This window comes from Artemia sp. Qi Xiang Cuo, chromosome 17, assembly GCF_049724085.1.
Source record: "Artemia sp. Qi Xiang Cuo chromosome 17, ASM4972408v1, whole genome shotgun sequence".
NCBI classification, from domain to species: Eukaryota; Metazoa; Arthropoda; class Branchiopoda; order Anostraca; family Artemiidae; genus Artemia; species Artemia sp. Qi Xiang Cuo.
The window spans coordinates 47,802,296-47,817,805 of NC_142810.1; the positions used below are offsets into that span (position 1 = coordinate 47,802,296).

At 31.7% G+C, this 15,510-nt stretch overlaps 1 protein-coding gene across 5 annotated transcripts in view; it reads left to right on the forward strand.

Moving 5' to 3' along the window:
* Positions 1–15,510, forward strand: part of LOC148942275 (uncharacterized) — a 207,482-nt gene that overhangs the window by 168,194 nt on the left and 23,778 nt on the right. For all 5 annotated transcript variants that reach the window (XM_089103421.1, XM_089103422.1, XM_089103420.1 and 2 more), the window contains exons 3-5: positions 4,108–4,285; positions 7,029–7,092; positions 10,291–10,544. In XM_089103421.1, the coding sequence (XP_088959547.1) occupies positions 4,108–4,285; positions 7,029–7,092; positions 10,291–10,544 (496 nt within the window). The remainder of the gene's footprint in view (positions 1–4,107; positions 4,286–7,028; positions 7,093–10,290; positions 10,545–15,510) is intronic.

Here is a 15,510-nt window from a genome sequence, read left to right on the forward strand (position 1 = left end):
AGTAGTATATTCTTTTTCCCTGAAAATAATATATCGGTAAAAAAGAACAGAAATAAATTAAAACAAAATAAGTTTTACAAAGTAAAATAAAGAACTCCATTAAACCAAAAATGAGTAAAAGTAAATTCAAATAGTTTACCAAGAGTAAAAGTACCACAAATCCACACTAATAAATAAATGAAACCCAAAACGAACAGAAATTGCTGTAAATAACCGAGTTACTGAACCAAGTTACTTGGTTACTAACCGAGTCACTTTACTGAAAAATTCTTTTTTAACGTTTTCACTTTTATAACTTTAGTAAATCAAATATTTTAAACATTTTAAGGAATAAAAATCAGCATATGTGTATTAAACTGACAATACACATTCATTTCGTATTTTTTTTAGTAAAGTGTAAATTATGTTCTGGTCTTGGGAATGCATGGGGTTGTTTTTAGCCCTACTCATGTTAATTTCTACTCCTTTTGAATCGGTTATTTATTGTAATACGTGTTCTTTTCGGGTTTTATTTATTTATCGATGCTGATTTTTGTATTTATACGCTTAGTAGATTATTTTATTTTATTTTGTGCTCAGTTTTGGTTTAATGGAGTTCTTTACTTTTCTTTCCAAAACTTATATTGTGGAAAAAGTTTTTTTAATTAATTCTAAAATAAGACAAACTTTCTCAGGTTCGTATCTTCTCATGGGCAACACTAAACTTCGTGAATATTAAATATTTAGAATCAGCATAATAAGTTAATTCTTTTGATAAAAATTCTGTTTTTACAGATTTGAATACTTTTGAGCTGCGTTGCTGACTAAAGCTCACTTCGCTCGGTGCATTTGCTTACTACAGTTTGTTACCACGAACTATTACTTAGCATGATTGGAAAAAAGGTCAGAAATTAAGTTAAAAAAAAACTAGGTAACTAAGGAGAAGCATTCAAACGTGAAACGAACGGATTGGAGCCACCCCTTCTTCAACCCTCGCTTTTTACGCTAAATTTGGACTATTTGTCACAATTCTCTAAGAAAGACTACTGAAACACAAGGGCCATTAAATTTGAATGAGATATATTTTTAATGAATGTTAGACTTTAAGCATAAAGAACAAGGGTTACGAAAGTTGCAGCCACCCTCATGTACACAATAATTTCTGCTCGTTTTGAGTTTTGATGTTGCTGTTTACTTTCAATTGAAATAAAACTTGTTTTTTTTTTATTTAGTTTCTAGCCGTTTTTAAAATCATACCAGGAAACACCCCCCCCCCCCCCCCCGTGAAAAATTTTCCTAATGAGCAAGTGATTTATTTTTTAATTTTGTGACTAAAATGGAACTGTGTAAAGAAACTTCACCTCAATGAGCTCTGCTGCTCTTGATGTGTATAAAATATTATGTATTCTGTCCCAATCCCCCTTGTTCTAAAGCATTCGTTATTAATGCAAGAGGGACAAATATTTATATTTTACTGTAAGAAGCAGGGGGTTGAGGAGGTGGCATCCTCGCTTGCATGGGGAAATAGCTTTTTAATAAAAGTTTTTCCACTTAAAGTAGGGAACAACCTTAAGAATCAAGACAAACAGGGATTATTCCATCAATGAGGGTGGGTGCTCCCTCCTAAGCTCCTTGTTCATTCCACTAAACTTTTTTGGTACTTGATAAAAGCTTCTTATTCCAATTCAACAGCCATTGTGTTTCAACAGTCCCTCTTAAACAAAAGTGACCAAAAGTCAAACTTTTGATAAAAAAAAGCTAGGTTTTAAGAAAAGACAGTTTCCCTCATATACTGAATAATTTCTGATCTTTTCAAATTTTGATATTTCTCCTCACTTTTTATTTAAAACTCATATTTTATACATATTTAATATCTGATGGTTTTTAAAACATGTCTAGGCCCAACCAAAATATGATGTGGGCTACTTACCCCATAAACCCCAAATTCATACTGTTAAATTGTGTACAATACATCAATAATTGTAAAGTGGTTTGTAGCGTCCCACTTTTGAAATGTTTCTATTGGAAATTAAAGCGTCAAATTATAATCAAAATTTGACAAAGCTTAAAAATCTGAAGAAAAAAAGTCCGTCCCTTCAGGTCCTAAGAAAAACAGCCAAACATAGGGGACCTAAATAAGTAGGCTAAGTAGATTGTCATTAGGAATTCAATCTACAGTTGTACGAGCTTTTTGTAACGCAAATTGACCAAATGTCCCATAAAATGTGTTTTAAGGGTCACAGAGAATTCTAAAAACTAAACTTCTTCGGAAAATAGAGCTTGTTTCTGGCTTTTAAAAGAAATGAACTTAAATTAAGTTATTGATATCATGGACAGTGAAGACTTATTAAAAGCTTTGTAAGTTTTTCTTTTTTCTGTTGGCTTCTCTGCTCCTAATCAAACATCCGTTTTGTTTTCATTATTATTTTGTAGATGGGTGGGGCATTTTTATCTTCTAAACGCTAATTTTACGCTAATTTTAGCGTTTGTTAATTAGCAAAACGCTAATTTTAGAGTTTTACGGCTATTGGAAAATATCAAAAGTCTTCTCTTTGAAGAAGTTATGAAGATACATTTTGCAAAATCTCTGAAGGAATATTTTTTTGTTTCTCATAGAGTTGAGCTTTACTCTTTACTTCCGTAAGATATTATTTTTTTCTTTGTGAATAAGCGGGGATTTATGCACAGCTCAGCACAAAAACCAACAGAACAAGTTCATCCGCGCATCTACTTCACTTGGTCGGGTTTTACATTCCCTATCACAATTTCCGAATCTTTCGCAGTTGAGACACTGCTTGGGTTCTTTGATAGGCGTAGTGACACGAAATAAACAATATTCAATTTTTATTCTAAATTTCAGTGCATGATCAAGGTCGTCTTTTGTCTTAGACTTCAACAGCACAACTCTTGAATTTCCGAATCGTGACGGAGAAATTACACTTTCAACAAGCACATAGATTAGAGAAATATCCAAATCAGTGTCCATTTTAATAACACCTACGCGCTCGGCTCTTATAATCTTAGCCTAAATTTTCATACTACTAGGTATTGCTGCCACAGCTGCAGAATCTTCATCAACTATTTGGACTATCAGTCCATTTCGGCAACTCACAATGTGTTTCACCTTGTCAGTACAGCCAAGCTTCTTGACAAATTAAAGCTGATTTGTAGGATTTGTCAGAATTATTTGAAATCAGCATAGTAACAGATTGGGGTTTTTGTTAGTACAGAACTAGGATATTTAGCTTTTGGACGCATTCATTGAGATTATAGGCCACTAATTTAGGGGGTTTGTTGGAAACTAAGGCCCATTCGAAGGATCAACTATCAGAAACAGCGGCAAATTCTCATGCCGCTCTTTGATTCCGTAAAGTACCTTGAAAATATTCAACAAAAATGATGACGCTGTATATGATTCTCTTCTCTTCTCAAGTGTGTCAACTTTCAGTTCTACTTTACAGGTATCAATTGCCCGCTTAATTGTATCTTTCTCAAAAAATTGAACATCAACCTTTATTACCGCATCTTCATCCTTGACGGCAGACCACTTCAAAAAGTTCAGCACCGGACAGAGATAAATAGAACTAGCCATGTTAATAGTTTCTTCTCTAAATAGGTAACGTAATGTCCAGTCAATAATCATAGTTCATATAACACGTCCAATATCCAGAGAGCACACAGATAAATGATTAATCAAGTTCATCCAGGAACAAGACAAGCATAGTGACCTACTTGCCGTAATTTAATAGTAAAAAAACACCGGCGGGCTCGTATAGCACTTGAATCAGCTTCCCTCATCGCTTTTGCCTTTTACCTGAGACACCTGCAGAACACTGTTGTTGTTTAGGATTATTTTTTTCTTAAAATACTCAGATCTTTCTTGCTTATTGGAATTTTAGATTTTAGCTTAAAAAGTCAGCTAAAGAATCGTACAAGAAATTTGTGAATGTTTTCTTGATATTAAAAAAAAAATTATGGGAGTATTAGTTTTTTAGAATTGTTCAATTGCCTAGGTGCTTAGAAAAATATTTGTCACCATACGTTGCACGTTTGATAATTGAATAGAAAGACAGAGTTTCTTCACTTGATCAATAAATCATTTTAGTTTATTTATTCGATATATTACAGGTAGAAGAATCAGCAATTCAAATTGATAAGAACGGTGAACTCTTTGATGTCGATGACGGACAACTACCACTAATAATTGGAGCCAGCTCTGGTCTGTTTTTACTGATCTTCGTCATGACTGTTGTATGTGTCTGGAAGCACTCTCGCCCGTTGGTTGAAGGTGGAGGAAAGCAATACTGTAACGTTTTTTGTCACTATTTTCTCTCTGTGAGCACTATGAGGCAAAGATTAAAAAAAAAAAATATTTTCTGTTAGAAGTAAAGTGTGAAGTTGAAACTTGAAAAGAACTTATTTATTGCTTTCCAGTTTATGCAAAACATATCTGCGCAAAACTTGTTCAAATTAAATTCCTCGTCATACTTTCCTCTATTATTAGGATTTTACAGAACCACGGCTTTACTTAAAATACAAATACAGCACAACAAAATAGGATTTGGAGCAAAAAATTTCAAGTAGCTTGCAGAAAATGAAGTTCTTACTTATTAAATTCTCAATGGCCTTTTGCCGACTGTGAAATCTGTAAATTTTACTTTTCAACTTTAATGCTCGAAAAAGCTCAAACAAGTTCGGTTATCAGAAAAGCACTAATTTTTTTTAGAATTCTACGCATTGTCAGTGACCAATTTATGCATTTTTGTATAGGGTAGGTGAATCGAAGCCCAAGTTGTCAAAAAACTCTTATTTTGAAATTCCTAAATATTTACCTTTGTTTGTTATTGGCTTTCAAGCTTTACAACTCAAAAATGCTACTTTTTGGTGTACCAAAAATTACAATTTTTATACCACATGACACTCTATATTGACTATAGAAAGAAGAATTTACGAAATACATGTAGATAGGATTGAGAGCTTTCCAATAAACAATTAAACATACTTTTACGATCTTGCAGGAGCATGCTAATACTACTATTCAGCCTTTCTTTTATTAGGTTGTAGCTGTCAATCCATCTATGCGACTAATAGAAATACTTTATAAAATCTGTTGTTTCCTCTTACAGGCATTGTAGAATCTCCTACATTTTTGTTTGTGGTTAAGTAAGAAAATTGACAAAGAAACCTTTACAAATTTATAAAATGGATTATAATGACCTTCGTTTCTGCTTCTGCTTCTTTAATAGAAAGCTCTATGTGGTTCTTTTAGAATTTTGGTGATTTTGATTTTCTTTCTTTGTAAACCCTCAGTTTTTTTTTTATAAAAATAGATTAGAGACAATGTCTAGTTTCCAAAAATTAATGGTAATCCTGAATTGCATGAATTTTTCTAACTAAACGGTTGCTTTTTCAGATACGCGTTAAAAAGTGATATACCTAATTGGAAAAGAGGTTTTGTGATAGACAGGGTCTGTAACATCTATTACAGGGTCTGTATATCACATACAAAAATAACAAAGAAATAACCAGTGGCTTTTAAAGTTTAGGGACCGTATTACGAATAAATTTCTATTTCGATTTTTTTTTTTTTATTGCGGCCATTTAAGATTATTTTCTTTCCTTCTTTGCAGATCTTCTATTTCTTATACAACTAGGTCAGAGACATTGGCTACTTTCAAAACATTATTGAAAAGCATATAACGGTCAGTAGCTGATCTGACACATCGGATACCTTGAGTTTAAAAAAGAACTTCTAGGCTAAGCTTCGTTGTTAAAAACAAATAACAGTGAAAGCGGCCTTTTGGCACTTTTATTATCACCGAACAAGGAACTGGGATCTTTTCTAACGCAGTCATCTATATAGCTCTGCTAAAGCATTTCCCTCAAGTTCTTTTGATTTACAGAAACAATAGAAATGAATAGTCTTTGTTTGACCTTTGTTTAAATAGTTCAAACGATGGAAAACAAATTCTGTGATTGAAAATACTAAATGGGACTTATTTTATACAATTTTTCCTTTCATTTCTTCTACAGTTCCTTGATATTCGTCAATTTTTCCTGTTTTTTTGGAGTTATAACTCTCCCCCCTAACCCTAAAGAACCAACTCCTATAGTACACTTGTAACTAGTGGTGGCTCTAGGTCTGGAAAGGGGAGCAGCCCCCTCCCCAAATTTTTCTGACCTCTGACACTAAATTTCTTAATGCTATATAATTATACTCCTATTCAGGTCTAAATACGATCTAAAAAAAATTAGCAATTCTAATTTTGTATACCTTGCCCCCTCCCACCAGCTTATGAGGCCTAAAACCGTTACTGCTTGTAACACTTCATGTGCATTTTATGTGAACATGTTTTCCGAGCAGACATCTGGTGTATAAATTTAATTGGAAGTTGCTTTGAAATCTCAACGATATTTGCCATGACTTTGAAAAGAGGAGGGAGGGACTTCCACCATAATGCCTGATAGCCATGTAAGACTTGTTCTTTGAAAATGAGGATGTGCACCCAAAGGAACCCAAGAAACTGAGCGAAAAATCTGTTATCAACAATACCATATAATACATTAATGATAAAATAATTTTCTTGAGCCAAAACCCATGAACAATACGAAAGTAAGTCTTCACCATTTTGATAGGTAACCACAAAATCAGAGGCATGAAAATCGTTTAATTTGTAATTTCTTCAGCAAAATTAAGACCTGTAATTAGCAAATCTTTTTTAAGACTACTGGACAAAAGGTAGTAATGATAATACATAAATAAATATCTACAATACAGGGTGTCTGCAATAAAACACGACAGTTCCATATCTAAGGTACCAAATATTGTGTAAAAATATTTCCATTTTTTCTTATCAGCTACAAGGGGGTAAATTATAAAATCTTCTTTTAGGGATGTGAAGTGAAATCAAACTAAGCCAAAGTAAAAGCCATTACCGAAAATTGTTTTTACACCGAAAAGTGTTATATCTCTTTTTGTACCATAATAAAGGAGTAAAATATGATTTGATAAAATACAATAAGTTTTACACAATATTATATTATTTTAGTTTCGACATGTGATCGATATGAAGAAAATAAAAGATTCTCCGGTGCAAATCCGACATGGGAAGGGTAAGTCTTGCATATTTTTTCTATAAGGCATAGGTCATGGATCTTATTATTATATTTAGTTTTTTATTCATATTCTTCGTTCTGTTACCAGATCTGAATCTTATCATTGCTATTGTTAATATTTTCATCAATTAATTTTGTAATAATAAACGTTTCAGAATTATACGAAGCAAATATTATTTAAAGCGTTGGGGTTAGGCGATGAGAATTGGATGCCATTGATAGAATCAAACTTGGACCCTATTGATATAATCCGATAGGATAGAAATTATCCAGAAGAGAACCCTGCGAATTATCTACGGTCAGGGAAAGTGTCTTACATTCTACTCCTCAAGGAATTCCGCCTCCCTATCTTGGCAGCCCGACATGTTATTCTTTGCACTAATTTCGAGAGTAATCTGTGCCGTAATCCACACTTTCAGTGTATGCTCCCAGCCCCTTATTGCCCACGAAAGCCGTGTTTACCCCGATCAAAAGCACAAAAAACAATCCTGGTTCTAAATCCTATCAATCGAACTGAGCGTTACAGAAAGAGCTTTGTGCCAGCGTTTGTTGAAATCATAAATAAGTGAAAATTGTAATATATCATGTTTAGTGTTAATGTGTCAGTTTGGTTGTTTCATTTTTATTTGACAGGCCAGTAGGGTTCATCCCTATATGTTTTTATAATGTACTGATGGGTTTTTTTTTGTTTTTTTTTTATGCAATGTAGGCTACCTGACAGAAAGCAACAAGTTCGACAGTTTGATGTTGTGAGAGTTTGCTTGTTAATAAAGTATCATTCATGTACAATAAATATAAACAAATTAACCCGGAATAACAACATATGCATTAAGCAAGTAAAAGAAAAGGTAAAGGAAATGTTTTTGTTGTTGGGAAGAGGGGGAGGGGTAATTAAGATTGAGGAGAATTCTTAATAAGAGGCAAATTTCAGTTTAATAGTCCGGGACTTGGCTGCACAGCATAAAAAAAAAAAAAAATTCCAGATTTGGACTTCATTTAAGCTTAAAAGAAGTTATTGCTATTGAAAAAATTATTAATCTTTAACCAATTTGTATTTTTGAGCTGTAAGCATGAGTTGAATCCTGTTAATATAACTGAAAATTCTGAAAAATAAAATTTACGCAAATAGACTTTGTTTCTTATGGCTATCAAGGAAAACATGGTAAGTTTGTTAATATAAGGTTTACCCACCTTATAGTTATACCATAAAGATACCCCAATAATACCATTAGATACCCAAACAAGCTTCAAGCTACAACTTCAGAAGTAAGAAACTTAGTATTTTTGTGTTTTTTTTTCAGTTTTTTGCGTCTCTTTGTTTTGTTTTATTGTGTTTTTTACTACTTTCATTGTTTTTTTTGTTTCTTATCTGGGATTTTTTGTTGTATAATTTTAAGGAAACGCTCAAACTAAAGTAAATACAAAACTCAGATGCCCCTGTAAAAAAAACAGAAAAAAAACACAATAGTCAAGAATTTTTCCTGTTGTTTAATTTTTATTGAATAATTGAAGCTGTAGTATTGGTCCAAGAAAGGTTAAAACTATTCAGATAGAATTATCAAGTTATACTTTCAAATTCTCATAGATTTAAAATTCATAATACTCTCTGGCCCTCAATTGCTCCCTAAACGGTTAAATAGAAAATGTTGTCTGAATTGCAATCAGATTTACACTGCATGGGATATGTTAAGTGTTTTAGTGTCTTTTGATTGGCTCCATTGATAAAAAAATTGTTGGGCCAAAACTTTATTCCTGCATTTTTGTCACTGACAAAACCCAGATATTACTAATCCTACAAATACATACTTCAGCTCAAAACCAGGCGCACTCTTTATTTATTGACAATCAAACAACATTCCTACTTATATCAACCTCAAGTAATAGTATTGGTAATGCACCATTCAGCTACAATGTTGAGTTGTCTCAAATATCGCAGAAGTCTGTTTTCGGCTTGTATGTACAGATTTTCCAAATCTGAAGTAAATCCAGTAACTGGAGTGCGTAGAGTATATGGAGATATACTCTATGGAACAATATACTCTACATACTTTATGGAGTATATGGAACAATTACTTTTGTTTTTCATTAAAAGAATTGTGTGTATCGTATCATTTTTTTCTTGGCTCATCAGATGGCCGGACCAGGAAGAGCTCAACCGCCCTAAACTATGAAACTGAGTGAACTCATTTAGGGAATTAGCCATCAAAAGGAGATCTTATAACTACTTTAATAACTAATATAAATTTAACTAAAACCGGTGAAAGATGAAAAACAGCTACTAAACTAATTTCATAATCATATAAAACAAAGATATTTCAAAATTTAAGATTACTTGTCATCGGCAGCTCTTTTGGACCTAAGCTCTGTTCAGCTTCATCAATCGCTTGCATGTGTTTTTTTTGAAAATCTTACTTGCCAAACCTTATAGTTTACTATAGCGTTTTCAACTTCTCTTATTTTATGGTTGCCTTATGTTTTAATTAAATAAAAGAAAACAAGTTTTTCAAATTAAAGCAAAGAGTAACATTAAAACTTGAATCTAACGCAAATTATTCCAAATTATTCAGCAGCCCTCAGTTTTAGCGGCGGTTCTTAAATTACTGGGACAAACAGTCCAAATTTAGCATAAGGAGGGTTTAGTCACAAGAGGTCCACCCTCTTATATTCGAAAGTTTTAAAGTCGTTTGTGCATTTACTTGAGAAAACCTTTTGTTGTTTTTCTTTGTTTTTCTTAGCATACCCAGGATTATCCCAATTGCGAGGAGGATTATACTGAAACTTGATTCTTTAAACTGAAATAAAAGTTTTACATAGCAGTGCTTAGGGAAAATGGGTCGATTTAGCGCCTTCGCTTTTTGAAATCAAGAGTAGGTTATCGAATGCCTTTAACAATACGATATGTGAGTAATTGACCCTAAAAACTCACATATATATGCTTAAGCACCCTATTTGTTACAGAAGTTTTTTAATCCTCAAATTCAAACAGCCAATTTTGTACAATTGAACCAAAACCAAGTGCGGGAAAATCCGGGCAGCTCGTTGAAAGTAAGATATCTGAACAATTTATTTTGACTAGATAGATTCATAAAAACACAAGTGTTTAAAAGCTTTCATTGGAAGGGATAAGATTAATCTACCCAATAGCAGATTGACTTTGGAACTGTTTTAGATTTAAATATATCTTTTTCTTTATAGGTCGGTGCTTGGTATCTCTGGCTCATCTAGTATAAATATTGGCGTTGTCTCAGGAATGATAACTCCTCCAACCGCCTTTGAAAGTAGTAAAGCTGAGAGACGAAGCTTACAAAATAACAAATATATGTCCCAAGACCTTCTTACTGGCACACCCATTCAAAATACATATGTTTCTTTTGAATCTTCGTCATCATTTGACCACAGCAACGGTAGTAGAAGTTTTTCAAATGCTCGAAATAAGTCTAAGATACTAGGTAGGTAAATTTATAATAAATATTAAATAATTGTAAGTTCGCAATATTGCTCTGCAAAGTACTTCATAGCAAATCAAATATGCCGAAATAAAACACTTCACTTTTACTTCATCATCGGTCCTTTCACAATTTTAACAGATAATTTTCCATATTATTATTGAAATTAGATTTATATTCATATTAAGTTTTATAAACAAGAACAAGATTTTTCAAAACTGTAATGCAAAAAATTATATTTGGCCCCAGCTCTCTTGGCATTTGCGCAAAAAACTGCTACAAATCTATACCCAGATAGAAGTGGGACTGCTTTTGTCACTAAAACTTTGTGAATATGAAGGATATTACGGTGTTAAGTCGATATTGAGAGTTCATAGCTTCTAGTGTAAAATTTGTCTTCAATCCTTGATGGAGTGTGAAACAAGCAAGAAGTAATATCTGCATGTGCCCTGTTATCTCTACAATGAATGTTTCTTAGTGTAATATTTTAGTGTAAAAGTCCTATTTTAGTGTTTAAGTTCTTAGTGTAATATTTTAGTGAAAAAGTCCTATTTTAGTGTTTAAGTTCTTAGTGTAATATTTTAGTGTAAAAGTCCTATTTTAGTGTTTAAGTTCTTAGTGTAATATTTTAGTGTAAAAGTCCTAGTTTAGTGTTTAAGTTTCTTAGTGTAATAATTTAGCGTAAAAGTCCTATTTTAGTGTTTAAGTTCTTAGTGTAATATTTTAGTGTAAAAGTCCTATTTTAGTGTTTAAGTTCTTAGTGTAATATTTTAGTGTAAAAGTCCTAGTTTAGTGTTTAAGTTTCTTAGTGTAATATTTTAGCGTAAAATTCCTATTTTAGTGTTTAAGTTCTTAGTGTAATATTTTAGTGTAAAAGTCCTATTTTAGTGTTTAAGTTCTTAGTGTAATATTTTAGTGTAAAAGTCTTATTTTAGTGTTTAAGTTCTTGGTGTAATATTTTAGTGTAAAAGTCCTATTTTAGTGTTTAAGTTCTTAGAGTAATATTTTAGTGTAAAAGTCCTATTTTAGTGTTTAAGTTCTTAGTGTAATATTTTAGTGTAAAAGTCCTATTTTAGTGTTTAAGTTCTTAGTGTAATATTTTAGTGTAAAAGTCATATTTTAGTGTTTAAGTTCTTAGTGTAATATTTTAGCGTAAAAGTCCTATTTTAGTGTTTAAGTTCTTAGTGTAATATTTTAGTGTAAAAGTCCTATTTTAGTGTTTAAGTTCTTAGTGTAATATTTTAGTGTAAAAGTCCTATTTTAGTGTTTAAGTTCTTAGTGTAATATTTTAGTGTAAAAGTTCTATTTTAGTGTTTAAGTTCTTAGTGTAATATTTTAGTGTAAAAGTCCTATTTTAGTGTTTAAGTTCTTAGTGTAATATTTTAGTGTAAAAGTCCTATTTTAGTGTCTAAGTTCTTAGTGTAATATTTTAGTGTAAAAGTCCTAGTTTAGTGTTTAAGTTTCTTAGTGTAATAATTTAGCGTAAAAGTCCTATTTTAGTGTTTAAGTTCTTAGTGTAATATTTTAGTGTAAAAGTCCTATTTTAGTGTTTAAGTTCTTAGTGTAATATTTTAGTGTAAAAGTCCTAGTTTAGTGTTTAAGTTTATTAGTGTAATATTTTAGCGTAAAAGTCCTATTTTAGTGTTTAAGTTCTTAGTGTAATATTTTATTGTAAAAGTCCTATTTTAGTGTTTAAGTTCTTAGTGTAATATTTTAGTGTAAAAGTTCTATTTTAGTGTTTAAGTTCTTAGTGTAATATTTTAGTGTAAAAGTCCTATTTTAGTGTTTAAGTTCTTAGTGTAATATTTTAGTGTAAAAGTCATATTTTAGTGTTTAAGTTCTTGGTGTAATATTTTAGTGTAAAAGTCCTATTTTAGTGTTTAAGTTATTAGTGTAATATTTTAGTGTAAAAGTCCTATTTTAGTGTTTAAGTTCTTAGTGTAATATTTTAGTGTAAAAGTTCTATTTTAGTGTTTAAGTTCTTAGTGTAATATTTTAGTGTAAAAGTCCTATTTTAGTGTTTAAGTTCTTAGTGTAATATTTTAGCGTAAAAGTCCTATTTTAGTGTTTAAGTTCTTAGTGTAATATTTTAGTGTAAAAGTCCTATTTTAGTGTTTAAGTTCTTAGTGTAATATTTTAGTGTAAAAGTTCTATTTTAGTGTTTAAGTTCTTAGTGTAATATTTTAGTGTAAAAGTCCTATTTTAGTGTTTAAGTTCTTAGTTTAATATTTTAGTGTAAAAGTCCTATTTTAGTGTTTAAGTTCTTAGTGTAATATTTTAGTGTAAAAGTCCTATTTTAGTGTTTAAGTTCTTAGTGTAATATTTTAGTGTAAAAGTCCTATTTTAGTGTTTAAGTTCTTAGTGTAATATTTTAGCGTAAAAGTCCTATTTTAGTGTTTAAGTTCTTAGCGTAATATTTTAGTGTAAAAGTCCTATTTTAGTGTTTAAGTTCTTAGTGTAATATTTTAGTGTAAAAGTCCTATTTTAGTGTTTAAGTTCTTAGTGTAATATTTTAGTGTAAGAAAAACTTGTCTTCATGTGGGATTTCTGGACCTCCACAAGGCGTTTGACAGTGTCGACAGAGAGCTAATAAAGGATGCCCTGTTTAGAATTGGTCTCCCTCATTTGTTTGTGAGGTTGATAGTGAGTATGTATATTTGTGTGAGTGGAATCGTGTTAGTTGGTAGCGGGTTTTCTAGGTTTTTTAATATTCAGCTGGGTGTAAAACAAGGCAGCACTCTTTCTCCTAAATTGTTTAATATTTTTATAAATGATGTTGTTGATTATCTAGAGAATAGATTTGCTCCGAATGTTAGTCTAGGGACCCATAAACTATCACTACTATTATTTGCAGATGATATTGATTTGGTGGCTAGCACACCGCAAGATCCGCAGATGCTTTTGAGTCTTATAGAAGAATATTTGCAGATGAAAAAATTAAGGCTGAATGTTGAAAAGAGTGAAGTTGCTATTTTTAAAAAAAGGAAAACAAGTGGCAAAAATAATTATGGATTTAAATTCAATAGTAAGGAACTGAAAGTAAGTAAAAGAATAAAATATCTAGGATTTGTTTCGTCGTAAAACGGAAGTTTAAAGAGTCATAGTGTTGGGCTATTTAATAGAGTCAAAGTGGTCATACCGACAATATTCTGAAATCTGACTATAATAGGAATTAAAAACTTAAAAATGCAGCACAGAATATTTAAGACAAAAGTTTTACAAACATTCGAATACGCAGCAGAGATTTGGGGCGGAGAAGCGGCACAGAGGATGGAGTCCCTCTAGCTCCAGTATTATAAAAGACTGTTTAGATGACGTCAGACAACTCATTCACAGGTTCTAAAAGGTGATATGGGCCTGTTTTCGTTAGAACTGTGTAGGTCTATTTTGATGCTTAGATTTTGGTTGAAGATCATTAGGTGTAATGAAGATAGACTAGTAAGTGCTACTTATTATCAGATGTTGAGATATTGTTCGAAAACGTCGTGGCCATCCCAAATTAGGTCATTACTAGAAAGAGTGGGAATGGCTTACTTATGGGATGACGGTCTTGGTTCCCCTGATCTACCAACAAATTTAGTAAGCCAGGTACGATTTATCTTAGAGGGTCAAGAAATTCAGTATTGGCAAGGGCTGGTTTTAAGTTCTGCTACATTGAATCATTCTAATCAGGTTAAACCTAGTTTTGGAGAGGAAATTCATTTTAAATTTAATATACCGGCTATGACTTGATGTCGATGGATTCAGCTTAGGGCGAATTGCCTTCCAATCAAGAGCAGGCAAAAGGTGTTCGACAGGGGGATAGTACATCCTGATGGTCGGTATGTGTGTCCTCTTTGTAAAGATGAGAACGAAGATTTGGACCATTTTCTCCGAAAGTGCCCGGTGCTCTCTGATTTAAGGGAAAATTAATTACATGGGATTGTTTTGCTGCTTCCAAAAATTTTACAAAGTAGTAATCCAACCACAATATTTCGTATTGGTGCGTACATGGAGAAGGGATTAGAAAGAAGAAAATGTTTTTACAATTAATTATTATTAATTATATGGAATTAAAGTTATTATTTTGGTAATTTACCAGAAGATATTTTTCGCTATGTATCATGTTAATGTGTGTTTCGTAATTTGCTCTGTTGTAATTTTTCTATTTTTATAATTTTTGTGTGTATATGGCTCTTGGGCTTTTGAAATACACGATCTATCTATCTATCTATTTATTTCGCAGCAAAAATTACGGTTACACTAAGTGTCACAAATAGCTTAATTAATAACCGTGTCCAAATCCTGGCTGGAAAGTTGCAATTAGTGTCCTTCTTATTGATAAAAAATACTTTTTTTATCATGATAATTTTTTCTGCGTGAGTCTACGCACTAATAAGTTGGGATGCATGTGGGAAATGTTGTTCTGTTTACAGTTTTCTACAATTTATTTAATTTCTGTTCGATTTGAGTTTCGTTTTTTCTTTAATAGTCATTTCTGATCGTTTTGAGCTTTAATTATTATAGATTTTTATTTCTGCTGATCTGAAGTTTAGTATTACCGTTATTTTTTCTTTGAAAAACTTCTTGTCAGGAAAGTTTTTTTAATTAATTATTAATAAAAGCTATTCATCTCTTACAGCTTTGTCACTATAAACTGTTTAATCTAAGGATTAGTTAAATCTGTAGCAAACGTTCGTTAGTAGTGAGACAGAGGACGTGAGAAAGAAAATGAAATAACTGAATAAATTAATATTTACAATCATTATCTTTTTTCCCTCTTCTGGATACAAGGGTTTTTTGATGCCATAAAATGGCACAAAACGCGACACATTAAAAGGATACTAGAAATCGTATTTTTTCCGTTTCAATAAGTGTTTTTTTTTTCTTCTGAAACTATTGGTCCAATGCAATCCCCTCTGAAAAAAGAGAAGTAACACGCTTCTTTTGTCTTTCTTTCCAGAAAAACACTAAATTTTGTGTTATATAG